Genomic DNA, 15097 nt, shown 5'->3' with positions numbered 1-15097 from the left:
GAATGACCTTGTTCTGCTGTATAATATGGTAACATCTAAGCCCACCAGCATCGTTCTTATAAGCCACTTGACTGTTGGTAGACTAGAGTGGCACTTTCATTGATTACGCTATCAGGAATCTGATAATAATGATGGCTTTGCTCCGGGTGGTGCAAACATGGAAAATGAAGGTCTGGAACGTGTGACCTTACTAGCCGCAAGTAGGATGTTTGAACAGGCAGTCTTGGCCATTGACGTGTGTCTACGTTCACAAGCATCTGCCGTAAAACGGTTTCCCGACAGAAAAAACATCCAGGTAAATTCACAATCAACAAACTGCATACTGGCATTCTTCACCTACCACACCTGAATGATATCTCCATTGTTACTCACTGCAAAGCACTGTGGGAACTAAACTTGCCACTCAGTACATGAACTAACCCTCGGAACTAGGGTCAACAATGGAACGAAGCATAAAAAAACAGGAACAGATTCACTTTCTGTAGTTTTCTGGCGATTTTTGCCTCCAGTCTTTCCTTTACTAGTACTTTTATGCATTCAAGTATATTTGCACACGTGGAAGCCTTATGTCTCACTGTCAGATCTTTCCAGAATATATCACAACTGTTTGTTGATACTTTTCAACTGCAGCATGTTGGGATGAAACACAATATCTACAGTTCTGATGCCGTTGCTACTGTTATAGCTGAGACCACACATGTCCGTCATCCATGTCTGACATTGAAAAGAAACCATGCGACATTGAACCAGCCATTCACTGACAGTCAGCACAAGTTGTGTTTGCCTCACATTTTTACATTCAAGGTCTTTCCTATTAAGGGCCAAAGCTGTCTTGGCATTTATATTCATTACAATTTGCAGTTTCTTTCTTGATACATTTTATCTTACTCATCTTTATTCTCATTTAACCCATTTGCTCATCTGAAAAAAAATTATGTTATGCTAAAAATAGCAAAAGAAAAGAGCATTACCTATGACTTTGACTATACAACTGGACATTAATCTCACTTCACCTGCTATTCAAAATGCCTGACATTCCTGCCTAATCTCCTCTGTTGTCTCAGAGGCACAACCATGCAAAGGGCAGCCAACTTGAGAACTGACGTGTTTGAAAACTGATGTCACCTCTCTTATAGAGGCATGGCTGGGTCGTGATGGAATTTCTAAAGGGGCAGAGTGTCGGACGCCACATGTGAAAACACCACGGTCACATGCACTGTACTGACAAGTTCAGCCTGCCACAGGAAATCATTATCACCTGTAGTTAGTAGTGGTTGCCAGGCTGGACCTGAAGCATCTCACACCACCGGTACTGCACACACAGTGGCAAACAACAACAGCCGTTGACCTTTGCCAAGGAGACTTGGCGCCGTGGCGCTTTGGTTGATTTGTATGTTACACGGTTTGCCACCAGGATGTATCGTTTTTAAACAAAAAGCAAAAATGTCCTGTTTCTATTTCAGTGCAATCCACACACGGTGATTTCATTGCTGTAGAATTGTGTACCTTTTTTGGGAGCCATTTTCCTTTCAATTATCCAAAGTGCTTCATCTGCACTTAACAGTATTGATTTTGTACGTACGTGTGGTTGCATCATTTCTATTCATGGCAATGTCAAATCTGAAATGACTTTTATTAAAAGAAAAGTCTATTCATACTCCAAAGTCTTTGCTTCTTAATGGCTCACAAAGCCCGATGTTTGCATGGGCATATTTCCAACCATGCCTAACTCCAATAATAAAAGTAACCTATTGTATACTTGGCAATCATGATTTCACCTGCTGGGAGAAATAGTTCTCCTGCATGTCGGAAACTATGCCAACCATTTCCTCTCATAAACTGAGGCTTCAGCATGAAGTCAAACTGGCGTGGCTTCAGTCAGAAAGCATCTGACTAATTGCAAGGTAGCAGCCAGTAAGCAAACAGCAGCAAGTCCAAATTCAACAAGTGTAAATCAGGCTATTGAATGCCGGCACCACTCCACACAAAGGGGGCCATTGAGGGGCTGATTTGGGCCCACCTGATGGGCGGATTCTGTGCCAGGTAACCCGGCGACCTTTCTAGAGTCAGGCGTTGTTGCCAGGGCACGTCCTGGTTCAAGTTCATTTCCATCCTGAGTTAGCACGATCTGTTGCATCCAATTTGAGGCGTTAGCTGAAGAGTTTTGGATAGTGTTACTGCTTGGACTTCTGTAGGAGTGAAGGTAAGAACTTTGTGGAAACTGTATGCACTGGAAGACTTGGTTCTTGAAAGTTATGTGTTGTCTTTAGTTATGTATTGTTCAACCATTTTATGCCAGTGGCTCAAAGAAAGAATTGTGTTATAGATTGATAGAAAGGCCTCAGTTAGATCCAGGGTGGGAGGGTTTTGAACTAAATAGTGAATAGCCTCTTTTCGTATCTGTGAAGTGAACCTATTACGGGCAATACAATGATATAATGGATTGCTTTATTGCACTCACTTAGGTGAACTGCCATAACTGGTTACACAAAGGAGGGTACAGAAGTCAGGTCTAATATTAAACGTACAACTACAATAGACAACACTGCTATAGAAAACTAAAGCTTTTGTGGTTTGCAAGGGGTCGAATTTTCTATCAAAATTGCTTAAGGTTTTAACACTCAGCTCAGGTAACAGTTTTGACCCACTTGTGGACATTTTTGAAGTATCAAAAGATGAACTTTTGTTGCATTATGTACGCTAAGAATTACACCTTAAGTTGTAGACTTTTTTTATTGCGAGGTTTTTGAGGCCAATGTGTCATTAGGTCACTGTATTATTTATCACCTGGCATCAAGATTATTGATGCTAGCAGAACTCATTACTTCTTGTTACACAGGAGCACAATGATATCATGATTTATGAGACCATTGTGTTTCTCTGTAACAAAGAAGTCAATTATAAGTTAAATGTTTTATTTGTTGATCGGTGAAATGACCCATATAGGAGGGTGTTTTGACTTCTACCTTCAAGGAATCTTCAGGTATTTCTTAGAAACATCTTTGACCACTGACATGGTTCTCTCCTTCTGGTAAGAATGGGGTCACAGGTGTGTTGTGTTGATAGGACCTCCTACACAGAAACTGTGTGATCATTGCTGCATTGAAGAGTTACATCTGAGAGCCCCTCCAGAACAGAATGCTTTGACTCTGTTAAGGTCACCTCCCCCTCAAAAAATGAGGTCATGTTTAACCAGAAAAATCACTGGCTGTCAACCTTTAAATACCCCCAAAAGACTGTTTGGATACATTTGTATTCCATTGTAGATGACTAAGTATTGACCAAGGGGGATGGTTTTGTCAGCTTCCTTTGTATCATTGTTCAATTGTCTATAAATAGAAAAGGTGCAACAGTATGTGGATGAAGGTTTCAGGTGATTGGTCACTGCTGACTGACTGGATTAGCAGCCAAGGGAGGTTGTGTGTAATGGTGATCAAAGTGAGCATATCTGATAGGCCCAGGGATCTGTTCAGGTAATCCAGGTGGTGTGTGGATTGTTTTCAGGTGTTTGTTTAAGCATCACCTGCGGTGTTGACAGACGGGTTGGAAAAAACTAGGCCAGATCTGAAAAGTAATGATGTTGGGTGAAAGTGATTGAAACATCTTAAGTATATCTTATGAATTCTTTTACTTATAGAATTAAGTAGGATTCAAAATTTTATAGAAAAGGTCTTGGAACAATTGAGTTTGCAGTGAAAAATGTAGCTATCAAGTTTTGGCCTTAATGATTTAATATGCTCTGTCTTACTGCATCATTTTGTACTGTCAGTACTCCAAATAAACTGCTAATGGATAGGTCACATTGAACAACTTGTTAGTTCAAAGGCCTTTTTTCAGTAGCTGGAAATGGGCAGCGCAGTGAAAATAATGGCTATTGATACACAAAGTAGTGAGATTGACAATTGGAGGCTTCTTTCAGTTACAAAAAGATCAAAGAGGGTTGAAAGAGATGCAACAGCTGACTGGATCTCTTTGATGATGTGACGCAAGCTTTGTTTATTTCTGTCAAAACACCTGTGTGTCTGTTTGCAAGCCAATCTGCTATCGGATTATGGTTTGTTGGGTGTCAAATCGACCGTCACACCACGCATGAAGTGTGCGTTGTGGTTTTCAGTGCCAGCAACGGATACTTGGCTGCCGCTTTCCATTTACAGTAGTGAAACTTTATATTTCTTGTCCTGCAGCTGTTTTGTTTGCAAATTCTGTTGATTTTCATGGTTGACAGATTTTTGACTTCTAGGTTAGACTTTAAGTTTCAAATGACATTGCTGTGAGACGAACACTTTATAGTCAAGAAAATTCGCTAAAAAATCTGACATAAGCAAGGCATACATATTGACTCATTATCTTTTTTGGTGAAGTATTTAGCCGTCTTTATATGAGGAACTGAAAATGAGCTTGTACCATGTATGTCAAAATTTTTTTTTGCACAGTATATTAAAACTGTTGTTGTATACCTGTAGGGTGCTGGACAGGATCAACTTGGAATCTACGTGAAGTCAGTAGTTAAGGGCGGCGCAGCAGACTTGGACGGGCGTTTGGCAGCTGGAGACCAGTTGCTGGAGGTTGACGGGCATAACCTCGTGGGACTTTCTCAAGAAAGGTATGCTTTGTTGCCATTAACCTTCTTAGTGCCAATTTTTATATTGCCTAGGTGACATAATGATGAAGATTATAAGTATATACTTTCCCAGGATGCACATAATGATGCTACTTTTCCCTTGGTTGTTCCACAGGGCTGCAGCGTTGATGACACAGACTGGGCAGACTGTAAATCTCAAGGTCGCTAAACAAGGAGCAATTTACCACGGTCTGGCCACACTGCTCAGTCAGCCGTCTCCAGTCATGCAAAGCAGAGGTAAGCCATCAAGACTGGGGTATAAAATCAGACCATCTCCTTTGTTTATCTTTCTTCTTTTCTTCTTTCTTTTCCTTCTTTCTCTCCTTGGTAATCTGTCTTGACAACCACCTCCACCTTCCTGTTTCATCTGTCTCCTCTCTACTGTTCAACGCTTAAAAAATGAACCCAGCAAGTAACCACTCGCTAACCAGGTGAAAAGGATTACTCTTTTCCCCTCCCAAGCTCACTTTTGGATAGTGTTTGCACAGACGTTCATGTAAGTACAACCAGCCAGCCATGGTTTTAAGGCACCTGTGAATTCTACAGTCAAGAAAGAAAGACCTTTCAAAGCTTGTTCCTGTCAGTGGATCAAGTCTTCAAGAGAGGCAGCAAGCTCACATACATGTACCGTGGTGATTCCATCAGACAAGGACATGCACCACTCTTCATCCGTCTCTCCATTTCATCTGTCTCATCCATACTTTCTTCTGTCTTTCAACGTTCCTTCATCCAATCTATTGTGGAGATATTGCTGTGACGTGGGACTACTCCTTAAGGGTGCTCTCCCCATCCTGGTCCATTGTGTAGTGGAAGACTTTCTTGTGTAAGAACTTTGCTGTGTGGCCATTGCTGGAGGAATTTTCTGGAAACCCCTTTGAGCCTCCTAATGCGGTAACCCCCAAGCTTTGCTGCAGTGCTTTGGGATGCTTTGGATGATGGCCAACTTCTGCTTTTCTCTCTCTGTAACATGCCAGTGGATAACCAAACTAATGATAATTCAAGGCCTCCTACAGCTGCATAGAACTTGAGAGAATAACACTACTCGTTTCATCTAACATCATATCAGAAGAGTTGTATTTGTTGCCTAACTGTGTTACATTTGTGACAACATTACAGTTAACCCATTATGTGTGTACAGTTTGTTGACATTTGCTGTAATGCAGTAAACTTGACCATGACTGTCCTCGTTCCAGTGTCACGTCGCAGCCTCGGTCCCACTGCCCTCAGTCCGTCACAAGGGGGTGATACCACCCCCTCCAAGACGCGCCCTAAGAGCGAAGATATTCTCGCACGCCATACAAATCAAGTGAGCACCCCACCCTGGCGAGAAAAAATGGCACCCGAGGGGGAAGGTTCCGGCACGGTACAGAGGAGGGAGGAGTACCGCTCCTCCCCCCACCTCCACAACACCAATAGTAAGTCTAAATCTGTATCAGACATTGTCAGCGATGCCGAGGCCAGGGGCAGGAGAGCTCGCAACGAGATAGAGTCGGTCCGTGAGCAGATAAAAGTCCGTAGAATCATTCGCAGGTCCCACTCGGCCTCGCAGAGCCGAAGTCGCTCGTCCTCCCTCTCCCGTCTCGTTAACGATTTAGAGAGTCGCGATTGGAAGGCGAAAGAGGAGGCTGAGGTCCTGAAGGGAGCTCGTAGTCCCAGAAGCCCCCTCAGTCCCAGAAGCCCTAAAAGCCCCAGCCCTCGGGGAAATAGGTCGTTCAATTGGCCACCACCAAAACAGGAAGAAGTCCGTAAGTCTGACAAATTATCCAACGGTGTGCCTCACGTTGGGAAAGAGAATTTTAAGTCACGATGGTCGAATGAAGTCCTAATGAACGGGGATGTATCAAACGGTGTAGTTCACCACGTAAAGAGGTCGGCCATCACGCACAATGTGCGATCCTCGGGAAGGGAGATAAAAAGGTCTCGGTCTTGCTCCGAGCTTAAGGAAGAGTTTGAAAAGAAGGAAAAGGAAGCCAAGGAAGGTTTAGATACCTTAAGGCTTAGCATGAAAACCCAGGCCTCTCTCAGCACAACCGAGTTAGGCAAGATTAGAAAGTCTGTGTCGATCTCTGACTATCAGAGCAAGGCAGAGGAAAGGGATAGGCAAGCCAAGAGGGACGAGGAAGCTCTTAGCCAGAAAAGCCGCCGGCATTCGGAAGGGTCGACTAAGTACTTTGTATCAGGTATGGGACATCCATGTTGGGACTCATCTACCTGTGTGCCTACCTGCAACATGCTTTGTGCTGGGACTTTCTTCAGGTGTCTCCAAATAGACATGCCGCAGGCAGTGTATACTTTGATTATACTTTGATTATATATACTTCTATATACAAAATCAATGACCATGGCTATTCTGTTGCATCTTTAAGTCATAGTGCAAAAGCGTTGGTTAAAAGATATCAGAAAAAGTTGTAAAAGATGTTATTGCAGTTTTGGATTCATGCATCTTGCTACCGTAACACGGCATGTTAAAGATTTCTGCATTTGGCATGATGTTTGGATGTCGGCTTGGACAAAGTATCAGCATGAAGCATGTTCAGTGTTGTAGTGATTGACTCTGCCCTGGGGTGGGGAGGGTCCTGTAAGCAGTGGGTTACAATCCAGTCAGGAGTTAATGAATACTGACCTTGTTTTGAATGTAATGTACTAACCGTGTCCAAACTATCCATGCATGTTCACCCAATATAGAACCTCATAAGTCCAGCAGGCTTGGGGTACGTTGGGCTAACACAGTGTCAGCCCCCTCCCTCAGTAAGTATATAGCCCGTACACAGCTGGCTGGCCTTGCTGTATCGTGCTGTGTAGTGCTGTACAAGGCTGTACGCATCAGTGCTGTTGTAAGCTGGTCTTAACCTTGTTTTTGTTGTTGCCATGTTGATTATACAATGTACTTAGATGTAGTTGCATGCATATAGATGTAGCATGCAGTGTGACGTGTTATCATTATTTTACTAACCAGTGTTTTTGCAAAGTGTGTTAAAATGTGTGTTGACTAAGTTGATGTTTTTAACTTTGTGTTTATTTGCATGGCAGATGACCATTGCAAACATAACATTCTGTTCGCAAAGAAATGAAACTGATGCATATTTTGTTTTGTTTCACACCAGTCCATCAGAATTATTGATATCAGTTCACTAGTCATGTGTAGATGTATGTGTATGTTGAAAACCTGATTCTGGAAGGCAATAATTCTTCAAAATCACAAATTCTCATCTAGTCCCTCAAAAAGATGTAAGAAAGAGATGTGATCATGGATTAGTCATCTTCATGTCAACTCACCTGAGAGCAGTGCTACACAGGAAAGGCCTTCTGGTATGGTATTAGATGGTAGGAAGTTACTCTGTCATCATGACAAAGATGGATGCAGTACATTGAACAGTGGACCATGTCAACATCAGTGGAAGAATCTGAAGGGCAACCTTTCAAGCCCAAAGTGTCGTCTACTGTATAGATATAGAGCTCCCCCATTATCTGCTATCCTTGACGGTGTGTGGAGTCCACCAGTCCTGGAGATTTACTATGGCTTTACCAAGGTTCACTTATCCACTGTGGTCGTGGAGGAAGTTGTCAGCTTCCGGGAAATGCCAGTAGTGTGTCTTTGTCTTGTGGAATGAACAGAGGACTGGCACAAGGACTGTTGGTCACAAGACATTTCTTGACAACATCTACTGAAATCCTGAATGTGGAGGAAACGGAGTTGTTGACATCTGTGGATGGTGGCATAACACCTGAGGAGAAGCCTTCAAATGATTCAAATTGCTGCCTTTTACTTTTTTGATTTTCGAAGCACACCTGGGCCCACATTTTGTTCATCACATTTTGTACGTGATGATTTTTTTCTTGTTTGAGTTATTGAAAAGCTCTACCATCAACACCAAAGGAGGTTTTCTCCAAAGTATCATTGCCAAGGACACATCTAGGTGTAGATGTGAATGTCGGGTACCTTGATTGTTTCTTCTGTAGAGCTACAGTTCTGTTATTAATCCCACGATGTTGTCTTTCCCCTGCAGCGTACAGCCAGATGTACGGCCAGGGCCGTCCCTCGCCCCAGCAGCAAGGTGGTTACCGGCCGGCGGCGTCCAACCCCAACATCCAGGCCCACCTGAAGCAGCCGCCACGTGAGGCACCCCGCTCCCAGTCCACCTCCAACCTGGGCTACCCGCAGCAGGCCGAGCCCCGCAGGGTGGGTGAGATGCGCCGAGGACCGCCCCCGCCGCAGAGGAGCCCCAACACCACCGGCAACTACGCCGACCCGCGCGGGGACAGATACGGCGCCCCTGACCACCGTAGAGACTATATGAACGTAGACCCTAGAGATAGGCACCCTGCTAATGATCAGGACAGGAATTACGTGGACCAGAGGTACTTGCCTCCAGAGGCTAGGGATAGGTACGCCCCGGTAGGGCATGCTAAGGAAAGGTACTCTTCTCCAGACCAACAGGCACCGAGGTACAATGTCACCTACAGGGCTGAGCCCTATGGCTCCAAACCAGGCTACTCTGAGTCCCCACCCCCTCCTCCACCACCCCCACCCCCAGAGAACTACGATGGTGTTCCACCTGACCTTCCACCCCCTCCCCCTGACCCTCGCTACACCGACAGCCCCCCTCCACCACCACCACCCCCTGCTGAAATGATGGGCCGGTACCCAGGCGGTCGCCAACAGAGCGACTCTCCACGAGCCAAGCTGGCGGAAACGATGCGCGCGGCTCCGTACAATCCTGAACAGCCCAGTCAGCTGAGGCTACGCCCCACAGACGGCCCCCAACAGTACGGCTCTGAAGAAGAGAGGAGGTTCATGGAGATACAGGAGATAGAAGTCGATGCCGAGAAGCGGAAGCAGCGGATGAACGGCAACAAAAACTACACGTCTGAGGTGACCTACGTTCTTGAGAAGAGCGACACCCTCTCCCCGTCCCCATGGGAGAGGGAGAAGAGGGCCTACATCGAAAGGCAGATCAACGAGCAGCTGAAGCAGATGCGAGAGCAGGAAATTCAGGAGTTGGAAGGCAAGAACTACAGACGACCTGAGGAAGATGACAGGCTTCGTAAGCTGCGAATGGAAGACGAGTTCCAGCGGAGGGCAGAGGAGGCAAGAAGGCGAAGTGAAGAAGAAGAAGAGGCAGCGTCAGAAAGTGATGAGGAGCCTCACCCCAAGCAGCTTGTCCGTGTTGTTGCAGAAGAGGCAGAAGCAGCCAAGCAGCGCATCATGGAGAAGGACCACCAGCGCATGTACGAGGAGGAACGTCGCGAGATGGAGAGGATTAAGGAACAAGAGCATCGTCTCCAACAGCTACAGGCCGAGCGTGACGAGCAGCGTCAGAGGCTCGGACAGAAGATGGACAAACGTGAGCGCGAGCAGGAAGAGTGGCTGGAGAAGCAGCGCCAGCTACGTGAGCAGCAGCGCATCGAACAGGACGAATCCAGGAGACTCCAGGAGCAAGAAGAAGAGCAGATGCGCCACAGGAAACAGGAGGAGATCCGCATCAAGCGTGAGCAAGATCAGCAAGCTTTACGTCAGATCCAGGCACAGCGAGAGTCCGAGGAGAAGGCGTACCGCGAGGCGGAGAGGAAACGAAGGGAAGCAGAGTACCTCACCAAACGCCAGAGGGAGCGGGAAAGGGAGCGTCTGAGGCAAGAACGCCAGGAACGGGAGCGCCTGGTTCTGGAAAGAAAGCTTACGTCAGAAACCCTGATATACAAGAAGAGGGATTCAGCATCTGACCAGAGTTCAGATGCATCCTCTCCCACAGCCAGGGAGCACCCGGGCGTCCAGTCCACCCGAGTCAACGCCTACCAAATCCCACCACCAGAGAAGACCTACATCGCACCTCCCGCTCCCCCGCAGCGCAAGTCTTCGTACGAGTCCCTGCGTGAATCGGACAGGTACAACGACAACACATCTCGACCGTACAACAACTACAACGACTATGACCAGGAGAGGAAACCGTCACCTCCCTCCAAACCATCGTACGACTCTCTCCATCCCCCCTCCTCCACTGCCTCCTATCATTCCAGTGCCTCCTCCTCCTCCTCCCCCTCTCATAAACCAGACGACTTTGCATCTCCAGCCAACTCCCAAGGTCTAAACACCTACAACACATCTGTGGCTGGTACTACCCCTGGCATCATTGGCGCGCAGGAGGTTTACCGGGACCCGGTCATGCGCCGAAAAGCCGAAAAGAAGGCCCAGGCCGTCGAGGCAGCAAAGAAAAAACCAGGTCCTGAGAAACTTTCCTTCAAAGACCGCATGAAAATGTTTGACCAGGGGCAGACCATTGAGAAGCCACGTACGTCAAAATGGCTAAAGGAACATGCGCCAGAAGCAGTGAAGTAAAGAGTAGCAGTAGGACCAGTGTAGTGGAAAAGCCTTTCTTATACATGTAGTGATGGAAATGAAGGATAACTAACAGCAAATTTAGGTGGAAAGTAATGTACTGTGGAATAGTGATGTTTATCCCACAATGATAATAGTCTACAAACACTTATTATAGCCGGGAAAATACATACTATGACTCACTTCTTGCATAACCAGAATCTGATGATTCGCTTCATAGAAAGAATACAAATCGAGCTGAAATGTAAAGACCTCTCTAATCATGCATCTAGGACTATTCATATGTAGTGAATGAGTGCTTTCATGAATGTGGATGTTCATAATAGATTGGATGTTTTTTGAATGAAGTTAATTTTTCTATCACAGTGTAGATTTAGCTGTAGATTGGAAAAAAACAGAAAAATTTGCAGAATTTTTGTACTTTTTACTTCCTGTACAGAATTTTATACCTTAAGAGTTGACTGGAGTTGCGGAGTCTTGAATTCGTAGGTGCTCAGAAGAGAGTAAAGAAAGAAGCAGGCAGTGTTCACATCGAGACTGTGATAAAATAAGGCATGGTGGTGGCAAAAGCAGAGTACCTCAGACTGTCCCAAGTGTGCCAAACGTCTTGCCTGCTCTAAACTTGGTCTTGAGAAGGGTGCCTCGGGGGGATGGTGGCATTACGACTGGAGCTTTGTACATGTGCGCAATCATAGATGGTTTGCCTTAGCAGACAGCCATTTGAATACTGAGACAAACGTTAGGGCTATACCGATGTGTGTATGACATGTATTTCATGCTAGGATGCTTTTTTTTGCCATTTGCTCATTCAAAGAACATACTGTTATTGATGGTAATTACTAGTAAGGAGTAGGAAAGGAATTGTACGGATTGCATGGAAATACTTATTTTACCGTGAAGAAATACTGTAAGGTCCAAGGTCCTAGCCTGTAGTGAGTTTAGCATTAACACATTGTAACCCTGAAACTTCTGCAACTGTATTACTGTAGACAAGACAGGGAGGCTTGGTACCATTCACTTCAGTAAGTTTGAATCTAACACTAGGTGTTATTTGGTAGTAAGATGTTAATTTTGGATTGAGTACAGATTTGTGGTAGATGAAATTGTGAAATTTCATGTAACGGAAGCATAGAAGGTGTGATCATAACGATTAAGTACAAAAGTCGATATTAGTGAACTAATTGATGCTCCTGCTGTGGTATATAAGATCTGTCAGATCATCAGGAAAGCACCCAACTGGGGACAGCAGTGAAGTTTGAGCTCTTTGATTTTAAAGATTTTTTTTGTCATTTCTTTTTAGAGATTTTGAACGTACGCAACAGAAGAGTTTTTTCTGTACAGTGCCAGTTGCTTTGTGGTGAACATCCATGTTACTAAACGTGGATGACACCAATAGCTTTTCTTTCCCTGTATCATGTATATATCACTTCAGCGTTTGCTTGTATGTACACATTACTATGTAACTTTCACCGACCGACAGGTTAGCCATTGGTTTTGCGAACTATATTTCACTTTTCCTATCCAGATATATGTCTAACATCCATGCAGATTGTACTCATATACATGTATGTAAGCAGACTTGTTTTACTTGTATCATCGATGTAGCAAACCTTTTTTTCTGGGATATCCATAACAACCGTTCTCTCTTGTAATAAATCCATTGACATAACACAGACGTCTGTTTGCTTTGTTTCTGTTGACTGTTGTACATCTGAAATGGATATCAATTTGAATTTTATAACAATAGATTGCATAGTCAGATAGCCTGGTTACCAGACCTATTTTAGCATCCCGAATCTTTATCCTCTCTACAAATATTAGGTTTGCTAAAATAGTTCTGCTAACCAGGCTATGGTCAGAATGTAATATGATGATAAAGACATAAATTTGATGAGACCGCGGAGAGGCTGTGTAGGACTCAGGAGCTATAATAGGTTTGGTAACTAGGCTACAGACCACCTAAGTCCCAGTAATAAAATTGGTGTGGCCAATTCATTGTAAAAATTTAAAAAATACCAAGAAAACTGCAGCAAGAAAGTGTTGTGCGCTTCATTGCTAACATCCCAATATGGAGTTTTGGCCCATTTTGTCTACATCCAGAAATTTGTAATTTGATTTCTAATCGTAACTTTGAAGTATTAAAATACAGGCATACTGTATGGTATGTAAACAAAACAATATGACACGATTTTCCCCCTAGAGCTACTTGAAAAAAAAATGGTGAATGGATGTTTTCGATCAAGTGTCAAAATGTTAAATTGTGTATGACCAAAAATATATGCAAGTTGCAATAAAAAGACAATGTAAAAGTAATGTCAGAAGTGGGATTCGAACCCACGCCCCCATTCGGGGACCAGAACCCTCGCTTTGAATGCTGGGAAGGGACTTCCACCCTTGAGTCTGGCGCCTTAGACCACTCGGCCATCCTGACATTTCATGCTGTGGTCGCTCACTGAATGGGATATCAAACGTTGACCAGCGTCAATGGTTACCCGGAAAGGCTGATTCTATCTAGTTACATATTTTCTTGTGATCTAAATGCGTTATGTGGATGGATCGTAGTAAACGTAAAATATTCAGAACGATTTGTACACGATTTGCATCGGATATATGACAGCCTTTTTTTTTTAACAGCGATGACGTTTTCCACAGTAATGACACAAAACCAGGGGCTTTTCTAGTCGGTGAACCCTCATTTAGTTCTAGAAAAACGCCAAAGCTATTTAAAAACGCATCCTTTCCTTCTAAAATGGCTTGTTTATGCCAGGCTAGTCACGTACCTTTTATAATAGTGATGCAACACGCAGCGATCTAGCTGCGTAATTCCTTTCACCTGCTAGAGGTCGCTTTTGACACGTGAGTGTGAGGCTGCAGTACATTATTTGGTCTGTAGGCGTCGCTGCAGTACCGTGTATTGATACCATAGAGACAGCCGCTAGGAACGTCGGGAAGGGAAATACCTAGCTTCGAAAAGTTTCTGCGAAGACTGTCATTTTCTGATCAGGGGAGCGGTTTCCAGGCAATAACTAGGTAAGTACAAGTTGGATATCGGCGTGCATGGTACATTGTAATGTTATCACCCAGATCACCGTATTGGGGTAAAGATTTTAGGACACAAATGTAGATTTGGACCGAAAAAACGCGGAGAAATTTTAAGATTGACAGGTGGGGAGGGGGGCGAGCTGAACTCACACATTCAAGTTTTAATACGGTTAATATGTCTATGAAGAAACGCGTTATGATGTTGCAACTTGCATTTTACTCTCCCCAAATTATAGATTCTACTCGTCGTGAAATAACGTTATCATCCGCGATCAGTTGACGAAAAAGAGCAGCCCAAACGTACTTGAAGTCTACAGTAGTTTCCTGCCAGCTATATCATGGACGAAGATTCTCCTCCCCTCCCAGCAGTGTTTCTGACATGCTAAAGCGCCTCCAGTGGCCGTTATTTGTTGACAGAAGGAGAACCGCTCGCTTGATATCTTTATACAAAATTGCTCATGGACATATTAATACTCAAATGGAACAATATCTCAAACCTGCCCATAGGCGTACCAGAGGAAGTCATGAACATAAATATATATCAAGCATTATCTGCCAAAACAGACTGTTTTAGATTTTCGTTTTTTCCACGAACAATAAATGAGTGGAATAAGCTGCCGGACCAGTTAGTAAAAGCCCAGACAGTGGAGGCCTTTAAGGCCGGACTCCTGGCCGTGCAGCCATAGTCCGTCGCACCCCCCCCCTCTCAGTGATACTAGTACCCCAGCAGGGGTTGTTAGAGAGTACACAAGAAGAAGAAGAAGTATAATAACTTTACTTTTTGTACGTTTTAAGAGATAAACTTCAAGGTCCCAAGATGATGCGGAATGTGCACCTGGTGCCGGAGGACGAGGATGACATCTACTCCGGCTACAACGACTACAACCCGCAGTTTGACGAAGACATCGATAACGACGAAGGTTTCCAACAAGCGGTCAAAACCAGCCATGGACGACGGCCACCGGTAGGGGACACTTTGCAATGTTTTCAATGTCATAGAGTTTAAATGTGTAATTTCTAGCACTATTCTTCAATTTCTTGCAAAGGGTTCCTCATCCTCACCTATATCTGTATTGGTCACTAGAGATGTTAGCATAGTT

General features: G+C 44.4%; 1 protein-coding gene and 1 non-coding gene across 5 annotated transcripts in view; one reads left to right on the top strand and one right to left on the bottom strand.

Annotated features, from left to right (window-relative positions):
- Positions 1–12626, top strand: part of LOC109469128 (afadin-like) — a 72383-nt gene extending 59757 nt beyond the window's left edge. For 3 of the 4 annotated variants that reach the window (XM_019767518.1, XM_019767519.1, XM_019767517.1), the window contains exons 25-28: positions 4464–4603; positions 4737–4858; positions 5815–6036; positions 8629–12626. In XM_019767518.1, the coding sequence (XP_019623077.1) occupies positions 4464–4603; positions 4737–4858; positions 5815–6036; positions 8629–10955 (2811 nt within the window). In that variant the 3' untranslated portion in view covers positions 10956–12626. The remainder of the gene's footprint in view (positions 1–4463; positions 4604–4736; positions 4859–5814; positions 6037–8628) is intronic. The other variant, XM_019767520.1, reaches the window with a different exon arrangement.
- Positions 12627–13268: 642 nt separating this feature from the next.
- Positions 13269–13386, bottom strand: Trnal-caa. The gene is made up of 2 exons: positions 13349–13386; positions 13269–13314 (listed from the first exon to the last, which is right to left on the bottom strand). It is a non-coding gene; the product is annotated as a tRNA-Leu (tRNA).
- Positions 13387–15097: the final 1711 nt, after the last annotated feature.

This window comes from Branchiostoma belcheri, unplaced genomic scaffold (genome assembly GCF_001625305.1).
Source record: "Branchiostoma belcheri isolate BF01 breed outbred unplaced genomic scaffold, Haploidv18h27 scaffold20, whole genome shotgun sequence".
NCBI lineage: Eukaryota > Metazoa > Chordata > Leptocardii > Amphioxiformes > Branchiostomatidae > Branchiostoma > Branchiostoma belcheri.
This window is presented reverse-complemented; position numbering and strand designations above follow the sequence as displayed.